At 46.9% G+C, this 24,412-nt stretch overlaps 2 protein-coding genes across 4 annotated transcripts in view; one reads left to right on the plus strand and one right to left on the minus strand.

Annotated features, from left to right (window-relative positions):
* Window positions 1–6,495, plus strand: part of niban1a (niban apoptosis regulator 1a) — a 28,497-nt gene extending 22,002 nt beyond the window's left edge. Inside the window, exons 9-14 of the mRNA XM_020499561.2 lie at window positions 297–484; window positions 696–842; window positions 1,786–1,896; window positions 2,004–2,111; window positions 2,387–2,498; window positions 3,226–6,495. Of these exons, the coding sequence (XP_020355150.1) occupies window positions 297–484; window positions 696–842; window positions 1,786–1,896; window positions 2,004–2,111; window positions 2,387–2,498; window positions 3,226–4,646 (2,087 nt within the window). The 3' untranslated portion in view covers window positions 4,647–6,495. The remainder of the gene's footprint in view (window positions 1–296; window positions 485–695; window positions 843–1,785; window positions 1,897–2,003; window positions 2,112–2,386; window positions 2,499–3,225) is intronic.
* Window positions 2,367–24,412, minus strand: part of kifap3a (kinesin-associated protein 3a) — a 42,032-nt gene continuing 19,986 nt past the window's right edge. The window contains exons 17-21 of one of the 3 annotated variants that reach the window (XM_031785577.1): window positions 23,595–23,680; window positions 19,685–19,874; window positions 17,053–17,146; window positions 11,250–11,375; window positions 2,367–2,476 (exon numbers count right to left, since the gene is read on the minus strand). In XM_031785577.1, the coding sequence (XP_031641437.1) occupies window positions 11,255–11,375; window positions 17,053–17,146; window positions 19,685–19,874; window positions 23,595–23,680 (491 nt within the window). In that variant the 3' untranslated portion in view covers window positions 2,367–2,476; window positions 11,250–11,254. Of the gene's footprint in view, window positions 2,477–10,022; window positions 11,376–17,052; window positions 17,147–19,684; window positions 19,875–23,594; window positions 23,681–24,412 lie in introns of those variants that run through there. The other 2 variants (XM_031785576.1, XM_031785575.1) reach the window with 2 other exon arrangements.

Genomic DNA, 24,412 nt, shown 5'->3' on the forward strand with positions numbered 1-24,412 from the left:
CTCTGTCCTCCTGTAGCCAGTGTATCAGAGTAGCTATTGACTCTCTATTTCTGTAGCCAGTGTATCAGAGTAGCTAATGATTATCTCCTCCTATAGCCAGTGTATCAGGTTAACTAATGATGATCTCCTCCTGTAGCCAGTGTATCAGAGTAGCTAATGATTATCTCCTCCTGTAGCCAGTGTATCAGTGTAGCTAATGCCTCTCTCCTCTTGTAGCCAGTGTATCAGAGTAGCTAATGATTATCTCCTCTTGTAGCCAGTGTATCAGAGTAGCTAATGACTCTCTCCTCTTGTAGCCAGTGTATCAGAGCCAGCAGAGAAGTTCTGTTCGGAGGGCGTGCAGCCCTACCTGGCCTCCATACTGGAGGAGCTCATGGGACCAATCAGCTCAGGGTTCCAGGAGGCACGGCTCCTAAGTGACAACCAGATGGACCAACTGTGTCAGGACTTCCAGGAGGGCGGTGTTACCGACAAACTCAAGCAGGTGCGGACTTCCTCTCCTCCTTAAACAATCCTGTCTGAGCTATCGTTTCTCAAATCCTTTACCGTCAAACCCGGAGTTTCTGCTGATCCCATTCACACCCATTTCTTCCTTTCCGTTCCTCTCCTTTTTCCACACTCCTTCCTATCTCCCATCCTCGTCATTCATTTTTTACCTCTGATCCCCCTCTCCTTCCCTCCGTTCCTCTCTCCAGGCCCTGGCTAAGCTGAGTAAGCCCAACCTGTTGAGTTGTTACCAGAGGATCAACTCTCTCCACGACCAGCTGCATGACCTGCAGGAACGTTTTGGCTTCTCCAACATCAGCAATCTGGTCCACAGCACCCAGATAGACCTGCAGCAGGTACACACACACACACACACACACACAAACTCATGCATGCAGACAGTGCTGGTTCGAGATCAATCGTCATAAATTGCTCTCTGTCAGTCCTCTCTAAGTGACCTAGTAACATTCTCCAGACATCAATGCTCCTCACAACGTGTCAGTTGTTGGGAATCAATCAGAACTAGATCTAACTCTGATGCCCTAACTGATCTGATGATCTAACTAGTAATGCACAGTTAGTTGTGTTATTCATTGATGAGCTCCAAGTTCATAATAATAATATTAACTTTATTTCAATACAAGTGACTAAGTGCTTCACATCATCCAATCATTTAAAAAAGCACAAACAAATAAATAAATACAGGAGGAAGGACAATTAAAAAATATAGCGAATTCAAATCATACATTGGAATCACACATTAAAAGCATCTTTATAAAAGTGTGTCTTCAACAGGGATTTAAAAAGAGACACTGAATCTGCAAGCCTGATCTCCTCTGGCAGACCACTCCAAAGTCTAGGGGCTCTAATGGTACAGTAATGCCTGGTCTCCTTTGGTTTTCAACCTAGACTTTGGACTGGTCAATACTGCCCTGCCAGAGGGTATCAGGCTGGGTTTTGGCTCATAGGGAGATATTGGATCGGAGAAATAAACCAAGCCTGACCTTAAAGGTGGGGCAACGACAACAACACACTCAATTGTCTCATACATAACTCTTTAGTTGTGGGTAGAAATCAGGGGACAGAAGTAATTCACTCTGTGTCTATAACTGCAGCATTGTCATTTGTCATCAGCTTAAAGTTTGCAGGTCTTCCATTTACTGTTCATTAACCCTTTCTAAGATTGATTTCTACGGCACCAGTCGGGTCATTTAACCAAGATGACATTCTGGCAGTTTATTCTTTGTTTGTTTTCACTGGTGCCACTGAGGCTAACTTCCTCCCCGTGCCCTGTTTCAGCTGATTGAAAACGCAGCGTACTCCTTTGAGCTGCTACTCTACAAGGCCAAAGAAACCAGCACAGACAATGTAGGCTCTGCCATGGAGAAGTCCAGGCACATGGTGCTCAAGGTAGCTTTTTATCCACCACTACACCTCTGTTTATTAAGAGGAACTCACTGAGACAAGCACGGATCTAGATACATGTTATATGCTAATTACCTGTGTGTGTGTTACAGCAATATGATTACGACAGCAGCACAGTGAGGAAGAGGATCTTTCAGGAGGCCTTGGTGGGGATCACTCTACCTCACATTAAGAAGAACCTGGCCGCAACCTGCAAAACAGTGAGTCAATACACACACTGTACCCTTTACCATAACACACACACACATAGCTATGTCTTACTATACTTCTGTGGACCAACAATTGATTCCCATTCAAACTACAATTTTCCCTGATCCTAGTTGGTTTACTATTCTTGTGACAACTTTTGATATTCACAAGTATAGTAAACAATGTACACACACACACACACCTTTTTCATCTTCTTAGTATCCTTAAAAGTCATGACTGTTTAAAAAAGAACAGCCCATGGAAATAATTGTCTCTGTGTCTTTAGGATCTGCAGGGTCTTGAACAGTTCATTGATGCAGACTATTCCAACTTCGTCCATGTGGAGAATATCTATGAGGGCATTCTGCTGCAGAGTCTGGGCAAGGAAGTCAGCAAAGGTACAGAGTTATTATTTTAGAAGACAATTATTACTTTCGTCTTACTCAAATGTAAGGCATATTTCAGGCATTACCCTCTCTATTCACCTACATCACTGTTGTTGTTGTTAATGTTGTTGTTGTTAATGTTGTTGTTGTCAATGTTAATGTTGTTGTTGTTAATGTTGTTGTTGTCAATGTTAATGTTGTTGTTGTTGTCAATGTTAATGTTGTTGTTGTTAATGTTGTTGTTGTTAATGTTGTTGTTGTTGTTGTCAATGTTAATGTTGTTGTTGTTAATGTTGTTGTTGTCAATGTTAATGTTGTTGTTGTTGTCAATGTTAATGTTGTTGTTGTTAATGTTGTTGTTGTTAATATTGTTGTTGTTAATATTGTTGTTGTTGTTAAAATTGTTGTTGTTAATGATGTTGATGTTGTTGTTAATGATGTTGTTGTTAATGATGTTGTTGTTCATGTTGTTGTTGTTAATGATGTTGTTGTTCATGTTGTTAATGTTGTTGTTGTTCATTTTGATGTTAATGTTGCTGTTGTGAATGTTGTTCATGATGTTGTCGTTAATGTTGTTGTTAATGTCGTTAATGATGTTGTTGTTAATAATGTTGTTGTTGTTGTTAATGATGTTGTTGTTGTTAATTATGTTGCTGTTGTTATTGAAGTTGTTGTTCTTGTTGTTAATGTTGTTGTTGTTAATATTGTTACTTAAACTTCTATCTATTTTGATCTGCAGTGGTGAAGGACGCAGCCAGCCTAAATAAACACAACCTGTTCACAGACAGCAGGGACCCCCTGAGCCAGACCAGCCGCTCCAGTCTCCTCTCCATCCCATCCACCCCCAGCAGCCCAGCCAGGGTGCCGTTCTCCCCCACACATCTCCAGAGCTCTACCTTCATCCAGACCCAGCCTGAGACCCAGCCACAGGCTGAGGTACCAGCACCAGCTAAGCCTGTCTCTCCTGACCTGAGCAACGGTCTGGCGCTCGTTGGGGGTGCACAGGGGGACCCCCCAAGTGCCGTGTTGAAGGCAGAGCAGAACAAGGTGGAGGCGGTGTCAGGGGCCACAGTAGAGATTGAGGCCCTGGGGGACAGTATTGCACCTGCTGTTGCAGCTCCAGTGGAGAAGCTAGTCAAGGTGGAGAACACAGTCAGTACACATGAGACACCTGTAGTGGCTGAGACAAAAACGGAGGACATGTCTGAACCAACTGAGACAGCTCAAGTGGATACCCCTGTCCTAACTGAGACAGAGAAAATGCCCACCCCTGGAGATGCTGTGGAGGTGGAGAAGACAGTAGTAACAGGCGTACTAACTACAGTAGCACAAAGCGAAGCCCCTTCTTCCAGTCCAGTCCCTGTCCCAGACCCTTCCCCTGTCCCTGTTTGTGTTGTCAAGCCTGTAGCTGTCATTGACCCTATAGCTGTTGAAGACTCAGTAGCAGAGCACATGGCTTCACTCACAATCAGCACTACTGAGACAGCGGCTGAGACAGAGGCTGAGAGTGAAAGCGGTCCTCCTAACAGTGACCCAGTAGCGGCCTCTAGTGGTGAGCAGCCTGTAACTGCGCCACCAGCAGACGCCAGCCTTGCTGCAGCAGCAGAGACCAAGGATGTGCCAGCCTCATCCTCCGCTATCCCAGATGATGGGGATGATACAGAGAGCGAGTCTGCCCCCTCCGACATCGAGATCCCTGGTGATGATGATGTCACGAGAGCAGCAGCCCCCACTGATAAGGTCAAAGTGTCACAGAGCAATGGAGTGGAGTGTAGCATTTCTGTGACCTCTAACTTCACAGTAGAGGTCAGCGTGAGTGAAACACCAGTCGGTATCGCCACCAAGCCCCCTGTAGAAGTATCAGAGGGTAACCCCGTTCCCCCTAGCGACGCCCCGGTCTCTGAAGCAACAGGAGGCGTTAACGGAGGCGCTAGCGTTGAAGTCACTGCTGGTGCTTATTCCACCGTAGCATCAGCAACCAATTTGAATGTAGTCCCTCCACAGCCCCAGCCAGACCCTCAGGCCACCCTCGCTGCTGAACCCACCAAAGAAGCCCTCCAGGCTGTGGAGCCCGCTGAGCCTGCTCCCCGGGCCATGGACTGTGTGAAAGAGATCCGGGACCTGGTGGTGGCGGTGTTTGAAGTGGAGGAGGTAATCTAGCGCTACCCATATGAGGGAGGGGTGGCCAGTGAGGTGCCTGATATCACACAGAGAATAAATGAAGACAAGGACCCTATTCTTTAAATCACTGCAATTGTGAGGAGTATGAAAATGTTATAGACTATAACCTCGCCGTTGTCGAACCCAAACACTATATTGACTGAGGTTACCCTCACCATCAAGTACAAACATTGAACTGTTACACAAGCATAAAACTGCACGCTTCCATAAAATCTCAGTGGTAAAATATGAATATATACAAGTGTGTTTATGAGAAGATTAATGTAGTGAGATATGGGCATAAATAGAATATCAAGTTAGGGACCAAGAAAAAGCCAATTAATTTGGTACACATCAAATTGACTATTGCAATTGTGTGTAACTATCTCCACTTGTCATTGTGTTTTAAAAAATCTTCTATGTCCCTACATATGAATATGCATAGATTCAAGATGATTCAGTCACCGTTTGTGTTACATTTTAAAGTCAACAGCACTGCCATATATTGAATGGGTCTGAGTAACAATGGGAGGGTTCTACATATGGAGGAAGATGTTCTATTCTGTGTGCTTTGACTTGCTGAAGGATTTTTCTCATCAGTTAATATAGAGGGTTATGCATGCTCATACTCAATCACCAGCTAGTCCACCAAGATACCAGTAAGATACCACTAGATGAGGTTCTACGGTTCTTTCCTCGTGTCTACTGCATGCTCATACTCAATCACCAGCTAGTCCACCAAGATACCAGTAAGATACCACTAGATGAGGTTCTACGGTTCTTTCCTCGTGTCTACTGCATGCTCATACTCAATCACCAGCTAGTCCACCAAGATACCAGTAAGATACCACTAGATGAGGTTCTACGGTTCTTTCCTCGTGTCTACTGCATGCTCATACTCAATCACCAGCTAGTCCACCAAGTACCAGTAAGATACCACTAGATGAGGTTCTACTGTTCTTTCCTCGTGTCTACTGCATGCTCATACTCAATCACCAGCTAGTCCACCAAGTACCAGTAAGATACCACTAGATGAGGTTCTACGGTTCTTTCCTTGTGTCTACTGCATGCTCATACTCAATCACCAGCTAGTCCACCAAGATACCACTAGATGAGGTTCTACGGTTCTTTCCTTGTCTACTGCATGCTCATACTCAATCACCAGCTAGTCCACCAAGATACCACTAGATGAGGTTCTACGGTTCTTTCCTCGTGTCTACTGCATGCTCATACTCAATCACCAGCTAGTCCACCAAGATACCACTAGATGAGGTTCTACGGTTCTTTCCTCGTGTCTACTGCATGCTCATACTCAATCACCAGCTAGTCCACCAAGATACCAGTAGATGAGGTTCTACGGTTCTTTCCTCGTGTCTTCTGCATGCTCATACTCAATCACCAGCTAGTCCACCAAGATACCAGTAGATGAGGTTCTACGGTTCTTTCCTCATGTCTACTGCATGCTCATACTCAATCACCAGCTAGTCCACCAAGATACCACTAGATGAGGTTCTACGGTTCTTTCCTCGTGTCTACTGCATGCTCATACTCAATCACCAGCTAGTCCACCAAGATACCACTAGATGAGGTTCTACGGTTCTTTCCTCGTGTCTTCTGCCTTGTTTCCATGAAGAATGATTACCATCTATTTCCAATAGACGTGGTTGCTATGGAGACTGGTCCAGTGACTTTATTCCTGAATGACTAATAGCTGTGTTGAAAGAGTGCCTGTGCTTTCAGACAGGACACGTTACACAGTCATTTTGTGAAGGGACTATGCGGATTTGTGTATGTATATTCAAGTCTGAAAAATATACTGTAAAATAAAGTATGAAGTCTACAAAAACAAGACAGCCGTCCATTGCTTGTGTGTTGGGAAAATACATAAAATAACCCTTTTATTTGACCATAAAACAAATACAACACATTTACTGTGTGTTTGTCTTCCATTAGAACTGAAGGTTGAATAGTTGTGCTTATGGTGCACACAACAAGCTGAAAACAATCAATTCAACCACAATCATAAGCAATTAACTGTTACAATCAGAGTCCGTTTTCAACACTTTATTTTAAAATATTGGCCGCAGAAAAATGCTTTTATGATATTTCTGATTAGCACTACGTACAATGAGATCAACCTAACTAATTGTTCATTTATATACACAATAACAGGTAAATAAACAATCCTTCAATGTTTGTACAAATTACAAAGGTAGAGTGAAAAAGTTACATTCAAAATCAAATTCAGACTCCACACACAACATTTTCAGTAATACTATCCAGTGGTGTGAGGAGACAGAAAGAGAGAGAGAGACACAGAAAGAGAGCGAGAGAGAGACACAGAAAGAGAGAGAGAGAGAGACAGAAAGAGAGAGAGAGAGAGACAGAAAGAGAGAGAGAGAGAGACAGAAAGAGAGAGAGAGAGAGACAGAAAGAGAGAGAGAGAGAGACAGAAAGAGAAAGAGAGAGAGAGAGAGACAGAAAGAGAGAGAGAGAGAGACAGAAAGAGAGAGAGAGAGAGAGACAGAAAGAGAGAGAGAGAGAGACAGAAAGAGAGAGAGAGAGAGACAGAAAGAGAGAGAGAGAGAGACAGAAAGAGGAGAGAGAGAGAGACAGAAACGAGAGAGAGAGAGACAGAAAGAGAGAGAGAGAGACAGAAAGAGAGAGAGAGAGACAGAAAGAGAGAGAGAGAGGAAGAGAGACAAAGAGAGAGAGAGAGACAGAAAGAGAGAGAGAGAGACAGAAAGAGAGAGAGAGAGACAGAAAGAGAGAGAGGAGAGACAGAAAGAGAGAGAGAGAGACAGAAAGAGAGAGAGAGAGACAGAAAGAGAGAGAGAGAGACAGAAAGAGAGAGAGGAGGACAGAAAAGAGAGAGAGAGGAGAGACAGAAGAGAGAGAGAGAGACAGAAGAGAGAGAGAGAGACAGAAGAGAGAGAGAGAGACAGAGAGAGAGAGAGAGACAGAGAGAGAGAGAAAGAGAGAGAAGAGAGAGAAAGAGAGAAGAGAAGAGAGAGAGAAGATGAGAGAGAAGACCGAGAAGAGAGAGAGAAAGAGAGAGAGAAAGACAGAAAGAGAGAGAGAAAGACAGAAAGAGAGAGAGAAAGACACAGAAAGAGAGAGAGAGAAGAAAGACACAGAAAGAGAGAGAGAGAGACAGAAAGAGAGAGAAAGACACAGAAAGAGAGAGAGAGAAAGAAGACAGAAGAGAGAGAGAGAGAAAGACACAGAAAGAGAGAGAGAGAGAGAGAGAGAGACAGAAAGATAGAGAGACAGAAACAGAGAGAGAGAGAGAGAGAGAGACAGAGACAGAAAGAGAGAGACAGAAACAGAGAGAGAGAGAGAGACGAGACAGAAACAGAGAGAGAGAGAGAGACAGAGACAGAAAGAGAGAGAGAGAGAGAGAGACGAAAGAGACAGAGAGAGACAGAGATGAGAGAAGAAAAGAGACAGAGAGAAGAGGAGAGCAGAAAGAGAGAGAAGAGAGAGAAAGATAGAGAGACAGAAGAGAGAGAGAGAGAAGAGAGAGACAGAAAGAGAGAGACAGAAAGAGAGACAGAAAGAGAGAGACAGAAAGAGAGGAGACAGAAAGAGAGAAGACAGAGAGAGAGAGACAGACAGACAGACAGACAGACAGACAGACAGACAGACAGACAGACAGACAGACAGACAGACAGGCAGAGACTAGAAAAAGAGAGAGAGACAGAGAGAGACAGAAAAGAGAGAGAGACCAGAAACAGAAGAGAGAGAGAGAGACAGAGACAGAACAGAGAGAGAGAGAGAGAGAGAGAGACAGAAACAGAGAGAGAGAGAGAGAACAGAGACAGAAAGAGAGAGAGAGAGAGAGAGAGAGAGACAGAAAGAGAGAGAGAGAAAGAGAGAGAGAGAAAGAGAGAAAGAGAAAGAGAGAGAGAAAGAGAGAAAGAGAGAGAGAAGAGAGAGAGAAAGACACAGAAAGAGAGAGAGAAAGACAGAGAGAAAGACACAGAAAGAGAGAGAGAAAGACACAGAAAGAGAGAGAGAGACAGAAAGAGAGAGAGAAAGACAGAAAGAGAGAGAGAGAGACAGAAAGAGAGAGAGAAAGACACAGAAAGAGAGAGAGAAAGAAAGAGAGAGAGAAAGACACAGAAAGAGAGAGAGAAAGACACAGAAGAGAGAGAGAGAAAGAAAGACACAGAAAGAGAGAGAGAGAGACAGAAGAGAGAGAAAGACACAAGAAAGAGAGAGAGAGAACGAAAGACAGAAAAGAGGGAGAGAGAAAGACACAGAAAGGAGAGGAGAGAGAGAAAGAGGACAGAAAAGATAGAGAGCGAGAAGAGGAGAGAGAAGAGAGAGAAGAGCGACAGAAACAGAGGAGAGAGAGAGACTGAGACAGAAAGAGAGAGAGAGAGAGAGAGAGAGAAGAAAGAGAGAGGAGAGAGAAGAGAGAAGAGAGAAAGACGAGAAGAGGAGAAAGAGAGAAGAGAGAGCCGAAGAGAGAGAAAAGACAGAAGAGAGAGAGAGAAGACGGAAGACACAAGAAAGACGAGAGAGAAGCACAGAAGAGAGAGATGGACAAAAGAGAGAGCGAAAGACAGAGAGAGAGAGAGGAGACAGAGAGAGAGAGAAGAAAACAGAAAAGAGAGGAGAGAACAGAAAGAGAGAGAGAAGACACCAGAAAGAGAGAGAGACAAGACACCGAAGAGAGAGAGAAAAGACACAGAGAGAGAGAGAGAAAGAAGACACAGAAAGAGAGAGAGAGACAGAAAGAGAGCGCAAGACACAGAAAGAGAGAAGAGAGAAGAAAGACAGGAAAGAGAGAGAGAGAGAAAGACCCAGAAGAGAGAGGAGAGGAGAGAGAGGACAGAAAGTTATAGAGCGACCAGAAACAGAGAGAGAGAGAGAGAGAGAGACAGAGACAGACAGAAAGAGACAGAAACAGAGAGAAGAGAGAGAGACAGGAGCAGAACAGAGAGAGAGAGAGACAGAACAGAGAAGAAAGAGCAGAGAGAGAGAAGAGCAGAGACAGAAAGAGACAGCAGAGAGAGACAGAAAGAGACAGAAAAGAGAGAGACAGAGAAGATGAGAGGAAGAGAGAGAAGATAAGAGACAGAAAGAGAGAGAGAGAGAGAGAGAGACAGAAAGAGAGAGACAAAAGAAGAGACAGAAGAGAGTCAGAAAGGAGAGAGACCGAAAGAGAGAGACAGAGAGAGAGAGACAGGCAGATCAAGACAGACAGACAGACAGACAGACAGACAGACAGACAGACAGACAGACAGACAGACAGAGACAGAAAGAGAGAGAGACAGAAAGAGAGAGAGACAGAAAGAGAGAGAGACAGAGAGGAACAGAAGAGAGAGAGACAGAGAGAGACAGAAGAGAGAGAGGAGAGACGACAGAGAGAGACAGAAGAGAGACAGAAAGAGAGAGACAGACAGAGAGAGACAGAAAGAGAGAGACAGAGAGAGAGACAGAAAGAGAGAGAGAGACTGCAAAGACAGAAAAGATGGAGAACATCTCAACTGTCAGTCTCCAGAATGAGGTCATCTATAAAATGGCCTGTTACAGCATGCAGCTAGTGCAGCTAGTGGACAATAAGACTGTGCCATACCAACCAACCTTCTGGAATTTGAAGAGGGAAAAAAAACATCCTATGGAAAGTAGCGTTGATCAGAAAAACAATGAACCCCAGTACAACATATATCATGAAAGTATAATTGAATAATTCAGTTAATTAATTTGAGTTTGTGTTGTTGTATTATGCTACAGAAATACATACTTGTAGTGAACATTGAGATGTATAATATTCCAATAAAACAGCAACAACATCACTTAGGTAGCTTAAGATGTGATGTTTTCATTCAATAAAACAGCAACAACATCACTTAGGTAGCTTAAGATGTGATGTTTTCATTCAATAAAACAGCAACAACATCACTTAGGTAGCTTAAGATGTGATGTTTTCATTCAATAAAACAGCAACAACATCACTTAGGTAGCTTAAGATGTAATGTTTTCATTCAATAAAACAGCAACAACATCACTTAGGTAGCTTAAGATGTAATGTTTTCATTCAATAAAACAGCAACAACATCACTGCTAGAGTTTGGACTACAGCACTAGAAGGGATCAGCTGAGATACCAAGGTGCAGTTGAACATACAGGAAGGAGTGTTGATACTCCTTCATGACCACAAAGCATAGCTGGCTAGATGGGATATAGCTGCAGTCAGTCTCTGTGGTATAGTGAAGTTAACCTGGATAGATGGGACATAGCTGCAGTCAGTCTCTGTGGTATAGTGAAGTTAACCTGGCTAGATGAGACATAGCTGCAGTCAGTCTCTGTGGTATAGTGAAGTTAACCTGGCTATATGGGACATAGCTGCAGTCAGTCTCTGTGGTATAGTGAAGTTAACCTGGCTAGATGGGATATAGCTGCAGTCAGTCTCTGTGGTATAGTGAAGTTAACCTGGATAGATGAGATATAGCTGCAGTCAGTCTCTGTGGTATAGTGAAGTTAACCTGGCTTGATGAGATATAGCTGCAGTCAGTCTCTGTGGTATAGTGAAGTTAACCTGGCTAGATGAGATATAGCTGCAGTCAGTCTCTGTGGTATAGTGAAGTTAACCTGGTTCATCTGGAAGCTGCACCAGCGTAGCTGTAGAAGAACTGCTCGTCTGGCCGGGTGCCGTAGGTCGTGGCAGGGCGCTGTCCAGGGGTCACCGTCGACTGTCCAAACATATCCGGATTCATACTGCAGGGACATAAACACGCACACCTACTGCATGTGTCAGCCCCACAGACAGGAGTCAACATGATGTGAGATGGGTTTAGATACCACAAGGTGGAGCTCTGAGACAGTGAACCATTCAGCAACACAACCAGAACACATGGAAGAAGAGAAGGGGTCATGGTATAATGGAAGGTAAAATATAAGCTCATTATAAAACTTAATGCAATATTTATCTCACCTAATACATGTTCTGCCGTAACAATGGAGCTCTGTGACAGGGCACATCTAACTACGTAAACAGCTAAATGTCAAGACAGAGGTCCATTACAGAGGAGGCCAACAGCCAGACACGTCTAACCTGCGTTCCCTCCCTCCACCCGCCCAACAACCCCGGCCTGTTTGGGGAATGATAAAGGGGCTGTGGATACAACTGTACAACTCAGTTACCATGGGGGTGTGGATACAACTGTACAACTCAGTTACCATGGGGGTGTGGATACAACTGTACAACTCAGTTACCATGGGGGTGTGGATACAACTGTTCTACTCAGTTACCATGGGGGTGTGGATACAACTGTACAACTCAGTTACCATGGGGGTGTGGATACAACTGTACAACTCAGTTACCATGGGGGTGTGGATACAACTGTTCTACTCAGTTACCATGGGGGTGTAGATACAACTGTACAACTCAGTTACCATGGGGGTGTGGATACAACTGTACAACTCAGTTACCATGGGGGTGTGGATACAACTGTACAACTCAGTTACCATGGGGGTGTGGATACAACTGTACAACTCAGTTACCATGGGGGTGTGGATACAACTGTACAACTCAGTTACCATGGGGGTGTGGATACAACTGTACAACTCAGTTACCATGGGGGTGTGGATACAACTGTTCTACTCAGTTACCATGGGGGTATGGATACAACTGTTCTACTCAGTTACCATGGGGGTGTGGATACAACTGTTCTACTCAGTTACCATGGGGGTGTGGATACAACGGTTCTACTCAGTTACCATGGGGGTGTGGATACAACTGTACAACTCAGTTACCATGGGGGTGTGGATACAACTGTACAAATCAGTTACCATGGGGGTGTGGATACAACTGTTCTACTCAGTTACCATGGGGGTGTGGATACAACTGTACAAATCAGTTACCATGGGGGTGTGGATACAACTGTTCTACTCAGTTACCATGGGGGTGTGGATACAACTGTACAACTCAGTTACCATGGGGGTGTGGATACAACTGTACAAATCAGTTACCATGGGGGTGTGGATATAACTGTACAACTCAGTTACCATGGGGGTGTGGATACAACTGTACAACTCAGTTACCATGGGGGTGTGGATACAACTGTACAAATCAGTTACCATGGGGGTGTGGATATAACTGTACAACTCAGTTACCATGGGGGTGTGGATTCAACTGTACAACTCAGTTACCATGGGGGTGTGGATTCAACTGTACAACTCAGTTACCATGGGGGTGTGGATACAACTGTTCTACTCAGTTACCATGGGGGTGTGGATTCAACTGTACAACTCAGTTACCATGGGGGTGTGGATACAACTGTTCTACTCAGTTACCATGGGGGTGTGGATACAACTGTACAACTCAGTTACCATGGGGGTGTGGATACAACTGTACAAATCAGTTACCATGGGGGTGTGGATATAACTGTACAACTCAGTTACCATGGGGGTGTGGATACAACTGTACAACTCAGTTACCATGGGGGTGTGGATACAACTGTACAAATCAGTTACCATGGGGGTGTGGATATAACTGTACAACTCAGTTACCATGGGGGTGTGGATTCAACTGTACAACTCAGTTACCATGGGGGTGTGGATTCAACTGTACAACTCAGTTACCATGGGGGTGTGGATACAACTGTTCTACTCAGTTACCATGGGGGTGTGGATTCAACTGTACAACTCAGTTACCATGGGGGTGTGGATACAACTGTTCTACTCAGTTACCATGGGGGTGTGGATACAACTGTACAACTCAGTTACCATGGGGGTGTGGATACAACTGTACAAATCAGTTACCATGGGGGTGTGGATATAACTGTACAACTCAGTTACCATGGGGGTGTGGATACAACTGTACAACTCAGTTACCATGGGGGTGTGGATACAACTGTACAAATCAGTTACCATGGGGGTGTGGATATAACTGTACAACTCAGTTACCATGGGGGTGTGGATTCAACTGTACAACTCAGTTACCATGGGGGTGTGGATTCAACTGTACAACTCAGTTACCATGGGGGTGTGGATACAACTGTTCTACTCAGTTACCATGGGGGTGTGGATTCAACTGTACAACTCAGTTACCATGGGGGTGTGGATACAACTGTTCTACTCAGTTACCATGGGGGTGTGGATACAACTGTACAACTCAGTTACCATGGGGGTGTGGATACAACTGTACAAATCAGTTACCATGGGGGTGTGGATATAACTGTACAACTCAGTTACCATGGGGGTGTGGATACAACTGTACAACTCAGTTACCATGGGGGTGTGGATACAACTGTACAAATCAGTTACCATGGGGGTGTGGATACAACTGTACAAATCAGTTACCATGGGGGTGTGGATATAACTGTACAACTCAGTTACCATGGGGGTGTGGATTCAACTGTACAACTCAGTTACCATGGGGGTGTGGATTCAACTGTACAACTCAGTTACCATGGGGGTGTGGATACAACTGTTCTACTCAGTTACCATGGGGGTGTGGATTCAACTGTACAACTCAGTTACCATGGGGGTGTGGATACAACTGTTCTACTCAGTTACCATGGGGGTGTGGATACAAAGGAGCTGTCCGATTTCACGGTCGGTTGTCTCTCTTCTCTGACCAGCTGGTCTGAATGTTCAGCTGTGTGGTCGGGTCAACACGACCGTCTCGTTACCTCAGACTGGGTGCGAGTTAGTTAACTAGACAGAGTGAGTTAGCCCCTCGACAAACGACAGCATGTCCCTTCTCTTCCCCTCCACCCTGCTCGTTCCCCCTCTCTCTTGGTCTATACGCAGTCAGTCGCGGGCCGGGCCGGACATCCTCTAGCTCTCTAAAATACGAGCTGTTTGCTTTGCCCCTGCGAGCGCCCATAATTACGTGTTGTTTTTAACCCAAATCACTTCCAGCGATCAGTTACGCACCCTGCACCTCCTCTTCCCCATGCATCCCTCCCTCCTTCACTGGGCAGAAATATGTATTTTTCCTTTCCGCACGCTACGGCTGTCAGGGGGGATTTGAGAGACTAAAAGAGCCTGGAGAAACACTGGAGCTCTGAGTAACACAGCCTGACTGCCTGCCTCACAGGCTGCCTCGATAGTTGGCCTGCCTGCCTCACAGGCTGCCTGGATAGCTGGCCTGCCTCACAGGCTGCCTGGATAGCTGGCCTGTCTGCCTCACAAGCTGCCTGGATAGCTGGCCTGTCTGCCTCACAGGCTACCTGGATAGCTGGCCTGTCTGCCTCACATGCTTCCTGGATAGCTGGCCTGTCTGCCTCACATGCTTCCTGGATAGCTGGCCTGTCTGCCTGGATAGCTGTCCTGCCTGTCTGACTACACCCTGGGCCTAGGAGAAAGAGACAGAAACACAGCTGGACCTCAGGTCAGCGCCTGGACTCTGGTTCTGGTGGTAGGGTTGAGGAGGAAAGGTTCAAATGACCACATTACGATAAAGAAGACCAGTTGATCAACAACTCCCTCACACACTTCCTCATACAGTGATGTGAGACATAAATCAGCTCATCTCGCACCTCATTCCAGGCACGTGTGTTGTGACATTTTAAGAGGGAGCATTGTGTTCGCAGACAAAGGGCCCTAGTGTTCCCAGCCTGGCCCTACAGGACCCAGTGAAGCCGGAATGAGGGTGTAGGGGTGAGGGTGTAGGTGTGAGGGTGTAGGGGTGAGGCATTGGGAACACATACGACAAGGGGCGGAGCCGTAGTGCATAGGAAGAGAATCAGGCCTTTTCCTCTGCGCCCATGACCCTCTGCTCCCTCCAAGCCCATGCATACGTCTGTCTCCTCCAGCCTCACCTCTCTCCGGCCCTGGCTCTCACCCCACCATGCTTTGATCTCTCCCCAGGCTGTCACTCTTCAGGTTACAGCAACCCACTGCTCAAGGGCTAAATAATCAGCTCCTCCTCCCTCCCTCTTTCTCTGTCTCCCTCGCCTTGCTGTCACTCACTGACAGCCTCTCAAAGCACTCATTGATTCGCCCGTCTGCGTGTTGAGGGGGTCAGAAACTCTCCAATCACATGTTGTTGTGCACCTATAGTGAAACCCAGACACTTCTCTTTCCACGCGGTGACACGAACGACGCCCTCGTTCAGCCTGCGGAGCTCGGCCCGTTGAGGATTGGGCCACTCTCTCCCAACGACCCGGGACAAGAGACATTTTATATAGTTCATATAAAATAGCTTGTTATCATATTTATACAAATAACATTGATTGTATTAAAACGATTTAAAAGACCCCATTCACACCATGTTTCACACCTAATTTAGAATAAGCGCTGGAGCTGGCTTTGGTTATTGTGTTAACCTGGTTCACTCTGGAGTACACTGGCCAAATTAAAACACTCTCACAGACGCCAATTCCCCCAGCTCGCTCAGTATATTTAAAAGGTATCCGTTACAAAGAGCTCAGGAAAAAGCCTTGTATGCGCTCGCTCTGTTCCTTTCCGTAGCTCTCTCTTTGCTTTCTGTTCCTCCCTCCCTCTAAAATCTGAAATAACTGTGGCATTCTATCTACTCTCAAGAGCAAGCCTCTCAACAGCAGCCAACACAAACATACTTGCACAGGAAAAAACCTTCAACACGAGCTTTATCGCACGCAAGGAGATGTTCGATAATAAATAAGACAAATTACTCTCAATAAACTCTCCATTTCCACAACTATTCATCATTTTAACAGCATATAAAGTAGAAGAACTAAAAATATGTTCAACACTACATATTAGGCCTGTTAAAGCCTGCTCCCTGTCTACATATTAGGCCTGTTAGAGCCTGCTCCCTGTCTACATATTAGGCCTGTTAGAGCCTGCTCCCTGTCTACATATTAGGCCTGTTAGAGCCTGCTCCCTGTCTACATACTAGGCCTGTTAGAGCCTGCTCCCTGTCTACATATTAGGCCTGTTAGAGCCTGCACCCTGTCTACATATTAGGCCTGTTAGAGCCTGCACCCTGTCTACATATTAGGCCTGTTAGAGCCTGCACCCTGTTTACATATTAGGCCTGTTAGAGCCTGCTCCCTGTCTACATATTAGGCCTGTTAGAGCCTGCTCCCCGTCTACATATTAGGCCTGTTAGAGCCTGCTCCCTGTCTACATATTAGGCCTGTTAGAGCCTGCACCCTGTCTACATATTAGGCCTGTTAGAGCCTGCACCCTGTCTACATATTAGGCCTGTTAGAGCCTGCTCCCTGTCTACATATTAGGCCCGTTAGAGCCTGCTCCCTGTCTACATATTAGGCCTGTTAGAGCCTGCACCCTGTCTACATATTAGGCCTGTTAGAGCCTGCACCCTGTCTACATATTAGGCCTGTTAAATCCTGCTCCCTCGCTACATATTGGGGATAGAAGACCAGTCCACCCCCCCAAAGGAGCCTCCAGGGGATGGGGATAGAAGTCCAGTTCACCCCCTGCCCTACTATGAGCTCACCTGCCGGGAAAGCCTCCAGCCTGGCCAATGTCTCCGTTCTGGTAGTCTGTGAAGAACTCTGGGCTGATGGTACCATCTGCTGGGATGATCCCATCTGGGGGGGGTGAGACATACACCTCAAAGTTAGAGACAATTCACTACTGTACTTCTCATCTCGCTCTCTCTCTCTCTCACTTCATCCATACCACATCCCCCTCTCTTTCTCCCCCTCCCTCTCCTTTCCTCCTCCTCCCTCCCTCCATGTATACCTGCGGTGTAGAAGAGGTCGGGTCTCTCCAGAATGTCTGCCTCCCTCCCTCTCTCCCTCCCTCCATGTATACCTGCGGTGTAGAAGAGGTCGGGTCTCTCCAGAATGTCTCCCTCCCTCCATGTATACCTGCGGTGTAGAAGAGGTCAGGTCTCTCCAGAATGTCTCCCTCCCTCCATGTATACCTGCGGTGTAGAAGAGGTCGGGTCTCTCCAGAATGTCTGCCTCCCTCCATGTATACCTGCGGTGTAGAAGTGGTCGGGTCTCTCCAGAATGTCTGCCTCCCTCCCTCCCTCCATGTATACCTGCGGTGTAGAAGAGGTCGGGTCTCTCCAGAATGTCTCCCTCCCTCCATGTATACCTGCGGTGTAGAAGAGGTCAGGCCTCTCCAGAATGTCTGCCTCCCTCCATGTATACCTGCGGTGTAGAAGTGGTCGGGTCTCTCCAGAATGTCTGCCTCCCTCCCTCCCTCCATGTATACCTGCGGTGTAGAAGTGGTCGGGTCTCTCCAGAATGTCTGCCTCCCTCCCTCCCTCCATGTATACCTGCGGTGTAGAAGTGGTCGGGTCTCTCCAGAATGTCTGCCTCCCTCCCTCCCTCCATGTATACCTGTGGTGTAGAAGTGGTCGGGTCTCTCCAGAATGTCTGCCTCCCTCCCTCCATGTATACCTGCGGTGTAGAAGAGGTCGGGTCTCTCCAGAATGTCTGCCTCCCTCCATGTATACCTGCGGTGTAGAAGTGGTCAGGTCTCTCCAGAATGTCTGCCTCCCTCCATCCCTCCCTCCCTCCATGTATACCTGCGGTGTAGAAGAGGTCGGGTCTCTCCAGAATGTCTGCCTCCCTCCCTCCATGTATAACTGCGGTGTAGAAGAGGTCGGGTCTCTCCAGAATGTCTCCCTCCCTCCATGTATACCTGCGGTGTAGAAGAGGTCGGGTCTCTCCAGAATGTCTCCCTCCCTCCATGTATACCTGCGGTGTAGAAGAGGTCAGGTCTCTCCAGAATGTCTCCCTCCATGTATACCTGCGGTGTAGAAGAGGTCGGGTCTCTCCAGAATGTCTCCCTCCCTCCATGTATACCTGCGGTGTAGAAGAGGTCAGGTCTCTCCAGAATGTCTCCCTCCCTCCATGTATACCTGCGGTGTAGAAGAGGTCGGGTCTCTCCAGAATGTCTGCCTCCCTCCATGTATACCTGCGGTGTAGAAGTGGTCGGGTCTCTCCAGAATGTCTGCCTCCCTCCCTCCCTCCATGTATACCTGCGGTGTAGAAGAGGTCGGGTCTCTCCAGAATGTCTCCCTCCCTCCATGTATACCTGCGGTGTAGAAGAGGTCAGGCCTCTCCAGAATGTCTGCCTCCCTCCATGTATACCTGCGGTGTAGAAGTGGTCGGGTCTCTCCAGAATGTCTGCCTCCCTCCCTCCATGTATACCTGCGGTGTAGAAGTGGTCGGGTCTCTCCAGAATGTCTGCCTCCCTCCCTCCCTCCATGTATACCTGCGGTGTAGAAGTGGTCGGGTCTCTCCAGAATGTCTGCCTCCCTCCCTCCCTCCCTCCATGTATACCTGTGGTGTAGAAGTGGTCGGGTCTCTCCAGAATGTCTGCCTCCCTCCATGTATACCTGCGGTGTAGAAGTGGTCAGGTCTCTCCAGAATGTCTGCCTCCCTCCATGTATACCTGCGGTGTAGAAGTGGTCGGGTCTCTCCAGAATGTCTGCCTCCCTCCCTCCCTCCATGTATACCTGCGGTGTAGAAGAGGTCGGGTCTCTCCAGAATGTCTGCCTCCCTCCATGTATACCTGCGGTGTAGAAGTGGTCGGGTCTCTCCAGAATGTCTGCCTCCCTCCCTCCATGTATACCTGCGGTGTAGAAGAGGTCGGGTCTCTCCAGAATGTCTGCCTCCCTCCATGTATACCTGCGGTGTAGAAGTGGTCAGGTCTCTCCAGAATGTCTGCCTCCCTCCCTCCCTCCATGTATACCTGCGGTGTAGAAGAGGTCGGGTCTCTCCAGAATGTCTGCCTCCCTCCCTCCATGTATAACTGCGGTGTAGAAGAGGTCGGGTCTCTCCAGAATGTCTGCCTCCCTCCCTCCCTCCATGTATACCTGTGGTGTAGAAGAGGTCGGGTCTCTCCAGAATGTCTCCCTCCCTCCATGTATACCTGCGGTGTAGAAGAGGTCGGGTCTCTCCAGAATGTCTGCCTCCCTCCCTCCATGTATACCTGCGGTGTAGAAGAGGTCGGGTCTCTCCAGAATGTCTCCCTCCCTCCCTCCATGTATACCTGCGGTGTAGAAGAGGTCGGGTCTCTCCAGAATGTCTCCCTCCCTCCATGTATACCTGCGGTGTAGAAGAGGTCGGGTCTCTCCAGAATGTCTGCCTCCCTCCCTCCATGTATACCTGCGGTGTAGAAGAGGTCGGGTCTCTCCAGAATGTCTCCATTGTGCATGAATGCTTCTCCATCGTCTCCAAACATGAAGGGTTCTCCGTCGTCTCCCATGGCTCTGTTCTCCACCATCTCTAACCACTGGGAGTTGTGCCAGCGGAACTTCTCACTCTGGATCTTTCTCTCACACTCCTTATCATACTCCTACAATAGACAGAGACAGAGAGAGACACAGAGAGAAAGACAAAGAGAGAAGAAGACAGAGAGAGAGAAAGAGAGAGACACAAAGACCGAGAGCGAGAGAGAGCGAACGAGACAGAGAGCTTGCGAGACAACCACAGAGATTGCGAGACAGCGAGAGAGGGACAGCAAGATAGACAGCAAGAGAGAGAGAGAGCAACAGAGCGAGAAAGACAGACGGAGACAGAGAGAGAGCGATAGAGACAGAGAGAGCGCGAGAGACACAGAGAGAGCCATTAGGATGGGTTACTTAAGCAATAAGGCACGACGGGGTGTGGTATATGACAAATATACCACGGCTAAGGGCTGTTCTTAGGCAAGACGCAGTGCCTGGACACAGCCCTTAGCCGTGGTATATTAGCCATATACCACAAACCCCCGAGGTGCCTTATTGCTATTATAAACTGGTTACCAACGTAATTAGAGCAGTAAAAATACATGTGCTGTCAGCCAATCAGGATTCAGGGGTCTAACCACCCAGTTTATAATGGAGGTTAGGTAGACACAGAGATCAACAAACAGAGAGAGACACAGAGAGACACACACACACACAGCGCTACACAGAAATCCACCATCTTCAATTGATTGAATCCCAGCCTTAGTAACAAACAGATTCTCTCCTTTTACACAGGAGGCCTCCAAACTAAACTAACAGTGTAATTAGCTGTAGGAGAGTGAACCCTCCAAACGAAACTAGCAGTATAATTAGCTGTAGGAGAGTGAAGCCTCCAAACGAAACTAGCAGTATAATTAGCTGTAGGAGAGTGAAGCCTCCAAACGAAACTAGCAGTATAATTAGCTGTAGGAGAGTGAAGTCTCCAAACGAAACTAGCAGTATAATTAGCTGTAGGAGAGTGAAGCCTCCAAATGAAACTAGCAGTATAATTAGCTGTAGGAGAGTGAAGCCTCCAAACGAAACTAGCAGTATAATTAGCTGTAGGAGAGTGAAGCCTCCAAACTAAACTAGCAGTATAATTAGCTGTAGGAGAGTGAAGCCTCCAAACTAAACTAGCAGTATAATTAGCTGTAGGAGAGTGAAGCCTCCAAACTAAACCAACAGTATAATTAGCTGTAGGAGAGTGGCTGGCAGAACATCAGGGAGGGCTGGGGAAACTAAACTAGCAGTATAATTAGCTGTAGGAGAGTGGCTGGCAGGACATCAGGGAGGGCTGGGGAAACTAAACTAGCAGTATAATTAGCTGTAGGAGAGTGGCTGGCAGGACATCAGGGAGGGCTGGGGAAACTAAACTAGCAGTATAATTAGCTGTAGGAGAGTGGCTGGCAGGACATCAGGGAGGGCTGGGGAAACTAAACTAGCAGTATAATTAGCTGTAGGAGAGTGGCTGGCAGGACATCAGGGAGGGCTGGGGAAACTAAACTAGCAGTATAATTAGCTGTAGGAGAGTGGCTGGCAGGACATCAGGGAGGGCTGGGGAAACTAAACTAGCAGTATAATTAGCTGTAGGAGAGTGGCTGGCAGGACATCAGGGAGGGCTGGGGAAACTAAACTAGCAGTATAATTAGCTGTAGGAGAGTGGCTGGCAGGACATCAGGGAGGGCTGGGGAAACTAAACTAGCAGTATAATTAGCTGTAGGAGAGTGGCTGGCAGGACATCAGGGAGGGCTGGGGAAACTAAACTAGCAGTATAATTAGCTGTAGGAGAGTGGCTGGCAGGACATCAGGGAGGGCTGGGGAAACTAAACTAGCAGTATAATTAGCTGTAGGAGAGTGGCTGGCAGGACATCAGGGAGGGCTGGGGAAACTAAACTAGCAGTATAATTAGCTGTAGGAGAGTGGCTGGCAGGACATCAGGGAGGGCTGGGGAAACTAAACTAGCAGTATAATTAGCTGTAGGAGAGTGGCTGGCAGGACATCAGGGAGGGCTGGGGAAACTAAACTAGCAGTATAATTAGCTGTAGGAGAGTGGCTGGCAGGACATCAGGGAGGGCTGGGGAAACTAAACTAGCAGTATAATTAGCTGTAGGAGAGTGGCTGGCAGGACATCAGGGAGGGCTGGGGAAACTAAACTAGCAGTATAATTAGCTGTAGGAGAGTGGCTGGCAGGACATCAGGGAGGGCTGGGGAAACTAAACTAGCAGTATAATTAGCTGTAGGAGAGTGGCTGGCAGGACATCAGGGAGGGCTGGGGAAACTAAACTAGCAGTATAATTAGCTTTAGGAGAGTGGCTGGCAGGACATCAGGGAGGGCTGGGGAATGGGCCAAAACACTGACTGCTATATTGTTCCATCCAGGGATTGTCAGATCCCCCACAGACTACTAAAGAATCCCACAATGCACTGTTCTGTGTGCCAGCACCCTTATGATGCTGTTACTAATAAAAAATGTGGTGTGGTGCGATGGATGGTGCTGCGATGGGGCTGTGTGTGTGTGTGTGTGTGTGTGTGTATATGTGTGTGTAGCTTGGCTGAGGAAGGTTGAGGACATCCACAGATTCTGTTTTCCTTTCTCTGCGGGGGCCATGTGGGAGTTAAAGGCCTTCTTTGAGCCACTTCATGCGTTCAGGCCCTGCAGATTAATCATCTAGACCCAGAGCAGAGCCTGCTGACAGCCATTCGAGGCCTCAAACGGACCCATTGTCGCATCGCAGGGCCCAAAGTGGCAGTGACACTTTTTGTCAAAGTGCAGACTTATGACATGGCTAAAGTGGATTAATGACTACATTGCTGATTTCCCCAGGACTATTAGTCTGTAGTAAGGGCTTGATATGAGGCCTAATCCATCATAACCAGAAAGCTGAGCTCATGATGTCTAAGAGTAAAGGAGTCAGAGGATATAAAACAATGTTCAGAGCATTTCTCGATGTTCCTCCTTAGAGAAAATCTGAATCTAAGAATATCCCCATTAATTATGTTTCTGTCTGACCTAGAAGAACCATCTATACACAAGTTTCTCTCTCTCTCTTTGAGGGGTGTGTGTGTGATCAAAGAGGAACGATTCAAGAACACACAGTAATGGCGTGTGCTGCTAAGGTAGCCTGCAGCTCTGAAGACTAATGATTGTGTGTGAGAGTATGTGTGAGTGAGTGTGTGAGAATGTGTGTGTGTGTGTCTCTCTCCAAGGCAGGGTCTGCTTTCTCTCTCACCTTCCCTGTTCTTCTCTGACATTCTCCAGAGCCTGTCCTGGTCTTTCATGTGGTTCACAGCTTAATAGTTCTCACTGATAATTTCAATGAAACACTTCCTCTCCCCCCACTACCTTCCATAGCCCACAACCCGGCTGGCTGTAGTCTACTGCTAATTACACTGATCTCAGGTCTGTGACAGATCACACTATGACTGGGACTTAAAACACACCTGTCAATCAAAATCTGACCCAGGAATTTAGTTTCCCAGTCCAGGCAATCTGAACAGTACTATTTCCTCTGTGCCTACCTACATTAAGTAGGAATGGATCAGGAAAACCAGGATTTTGGCTCAGGTATAGACTAGGTCAGTTTAATTTAGAAATGAATGGGAAGAAGAATTACAGAAAAGCAGGAATTGATTCCTGATTAAATCAGGAAGAAAACCATTCATGATATAGGGTAACTTGGGGATGAGACATTATGCCTAGAGAGGAAGGGAGGGAGGGAGGGAGGGAGGGAGGGAGGGAGGGAGGGAGGGAGGGAGGGAGGGAGGGAGGGAGGGAGGGAGGGCAGACAGACAGACAGACAGGTACTCACAGCAATGATGTCCAGTGTGTTGTTACAGACTTTCCGTATCTCAGCGTTCTTGTCGTGCATCAGGTCAATGAGGTAGGCAGGAGCCTCTGGAGAGAGGGAGTCCAGTAAAGGACAACAGAGGAAGGGAGGGAGGGAGTCCAGTAAAGGACAACAGAGGAAGGGAGGGAGGGAGTCCCGTAGAGGACAACAGGAAGGGAGGGAGGGAATCCAGTAGAGGACAACACATGGAGGGAGGGGACAACAGAGGGAGGGAGAGAGGGATACTGTCTCTACATTTCTAGCCCTTTACCCTATCATTTTGCTGTTCTTTCTCCTCAGACACATCATTCAACAATGTCTGTTTAATCAAGATCACAGTGACAGAAAGAAGCGAGGAAAGACTGCTTTTTCTCTTTCATTTCTTGAAAGGAGACACGAGACAGTTGCCCTGTGGCCAAATGAACAACTCTTACATTTCCTGTGATGAGAGAGATATTGTAAAGCAGAAAGCCTCTCCCAAGGCAGACCACTTGGTAGAGATCCCTCTGTAATATTCTCCACAGAAAGAAAAACATCTAGCAAATATTACCGCAAGCCATTTGTAATTTTACGTACACAGCCTCCGATTCCAACTGTACAGCATTACACTGTGTGGAGCACTGAGGTCATTGATAGGGTGATTTTTACTGCGACATTGAAAGAAGCAGAGACATGGTATAGGGTGGTACTGTTGGTTACCACGGTAACACATAATACAGTACAGAGTGAGGTAATTATGGGGTGAAGTTTTAAGTAATTTAGGAGTGGGACATTGAAGGATCATTTGGGCTGTAGTTCTG

The sequence above is a fragment of the Oncorhynchus kisutch genome, linkage group LG13 (assembly GCF_002021735.2).
Source record: "Oncorhynchus kisutch isolate 150728-3 linkage group LG13, Okis_V2, whole genome shotgun sequence".
Lineage (NCBI taxonomy): Eukaryota > Metazoa > Chordata > Actinopteri > Salmoniformes > Salmonidae > Oncorhynchus > Oncorhynchus kisutch.